The sequence below is a fragment of the Auxenochlorella protothecoides genome, assembly GCF_000733215.1.
Source record: "Auxenochlorella protothecoides strain 0710 unplaced genomic scaffold scaffold90, whole genome shotgun sequence".
In the NCBI taxonomy this organism is placed as follows: Eukaryota; Viridiplantae; Chlorophyta; class Trebouxiophyceae; order Chlorellales; family Chlorellaceae; genus Auxenochlorella; species Auxenochlorella protothecoides.
The window spans coordinates 306,802-308,750 of record NW_011934476.1 but is presented as its reverse complement, the minus strand read 5'-3'; the positions used below and the strand labels follow the sequence as shown (position 1 = coordinate 308,750).

The 1,949-nt window shown below is 65.3% G+C and overlaps 2 protein-coding genes across 2 annotated transcripts in view; one reads left to right on the top strand and one right to left on the bottom strand.

The window, feature by feature from the left end:
- Positions 1-381, top strand: part of F751_6575 (Phosphatidylinositol 4-kinase beta 1) — a gene marked incomplete at both ends in the record, with an annotated part of 7,437 nt that extends 7,056 nt beyond the window's left edge. Inside the window, one exon of the mRNA XM_011403803.1 lies at positions 35-381. Within this exon, the coding sequence (XP_011402105.1) occupies positions 35-381 (347 nt within the window). The remainder of the gene's footprint in view (positions 1-34) is intronic.
- A 432-nt stretch (positions 382-813) lies between these two features.
- F751_6574 (Lycopene epsilon cyclase, chloroplastic) overlaps positions 814-1,949 on the bottom strand; it is a gene marked incomplete at both ends in the record, with an annotated part of 3,679 nt that continues 2,543 nt past the window's right edge. The window contains 3 exons of the mRNA XM_011403802.1: positions 814-960; positions 1,134-1,325; positions 1,495-1,752. Coding sequence (XP_011402104.1) covers positions 814-960; positions 1,134-1,325; positions 1,495-1,752 — 597 coding nt within the window. The remainder of the gene's footprint in view (positions 961-1,133; positions 1,326-1,494; positions 1,753-1,949) is intronic.

Below are 1,949 nucleotides of genomic sequence, written 5' to 3'. Positions count from 1 at the left end.
CCCCCCCCAACCCCCATCCCATGCGGCGCTGCAGTGCCCTTCAAGCTGACGCGGGAGCTGCTGGAGGTCATGGACTCCGGTCCCTCTGGCCAGGCCTCGGAGCTCTTCGACTACTTCAAAGTGCTCATGATCCAGGGCTTCCTGGCGGTGCGACGCCACGCGGACCGCATCCTGCTCCTGGTGGAGATGATGAGCTCCTCGGCCTGTCCCTGCTTCAAGTCCCGCGCCGCGGCGGTCGGCGGCCTGCGCAAGCGCTTTGCCCTGGCCCTGCCCGAGCCGGCGCTGGTGGAGATGGTGCTGGGCCTGATCAGCGACAGCCTGGACGCCTGGCGGACTCGGCAGTACGACTACTACCAGCGCGTCCTCAACGGCGTCCTTTGAGTCTGGTCGGCGGCGGAATGGAGGGCGCTCGACCACCCGTGCCGCCTCCCAACCCCTCCCTCAGTCATTCCCCACAACCCTATAGCTCGCACCCCTTCCCCTGCAAAACCCCTTGTGCTACCATCTCATTCCCCCCTTGACTCTTGATCGGTGATGGAGGCTCGACGCACAGTCGCGTTCCTCCCCTCGTGCGCGTACACCCCTAATTGACGTCCCCCTACCCCTTTCCCACCCCTTTCACACCCCCAAATTGTCCTCGGTTGCTCGTCAATATTGCCGCATGTCCGGGGTGCAGCGCATCGCCCCACCTCCCATGCTTGCACCCGCACACCCTTGCCACATGCTGTCGTCATCACGCGAGAAGAGGGGCATGCAGGGAGGGCAGGGGCGACATAATTCATGCCGCGACATATCGCATGCTACGGGCAGGCCTCATGCTGCGGGCAGGCTGTCCCTGGGTGCCGCTGTCGCCGCGCCTGGGGCCTCCTCCGTCGCAGACCCCTCCTGGGAGCTCCTGGTGTAGGCCCGCAGCAGGTACTTCCCCGCCGGGTCCTGGACCAGGTGACGCACCAGCCGCGTCTGCAAGTTTGGTTGGGCCGCGATTCGGGGGCTGAGGAAGAGGAGGTGCTGGAAGGGCTGTACGAGACAAGTGCAGATCCATCGGGGGACGAGGGAACCTCCAGGAAACTGGCTTGATGTCCAGCCCCAACCGCATGCTTCCAAAAGGTCCCCGTCCAAACAGCCATGCACACCACCTTGATGGGCAGGGGGGCCAACACAAAGGTGGTCCCGGCAAAGACGAGGAGCTGGAGGGAGGTGAGGCTGGAGCCCAGGAAGCCACGCCACTGGCGCGTGGGCAGGCTGAAGAAGGTGGTGAAGAACTGGGCCGTTGGCTCCACCCCCATCTTGCACAGCAGCTCCATCCCAAAGATGTGGAACGCGGCCTGTAGGTGTTTGTATTTGGATCAAGGGGCAAGTGCATTGATGGATGGCAGTCGGGGAGGGGCCACAGGCCAGTGGAGCATGCCCACGACAGCCGAAGCCGCCCCTCACCCCTCGAACACCCTCATGTACCTCCAAAAACAACCTCAGCCACCGACCCACCAACCCAACCTGCTTGCGCCGCTCCTGGGACCAGAGGGCATCCCACACCCGAGATGCCACGCTGCGCTGCGAATCCGCGGAGCCCAGCGCGGCGGCCGTGGCGGCCGCGACGCCCTTGGCCTCCCGCAGGCTGCGGGCCAGGCTGTACCCCGTCGCGGGGTGCACCAGGGAGGCCGCCGCCCCAAATGCAGTGATGGGCTGGTCTGCCAGGGGCAGCGGGCCGCCCACGGGGATATAGGACCACTCCTCCTCGTGCACCTCCTTGATCTGCAGCCAGGGCAATGTCGCGAGGCAAGGGAGTGGATGTGGGGGGATGTCAGATGCAAGTCCACCCCCCATGCCATGCGCTGGATTGATGTAGCACGGACAGGCGCCCGTGGCTGCCTGAGAACATGCGTGTCGGGCGCTCAACACTCCCCAAACCATTGGCCGACCCCCCCCTCCCCCTACCTTAAACACACCAC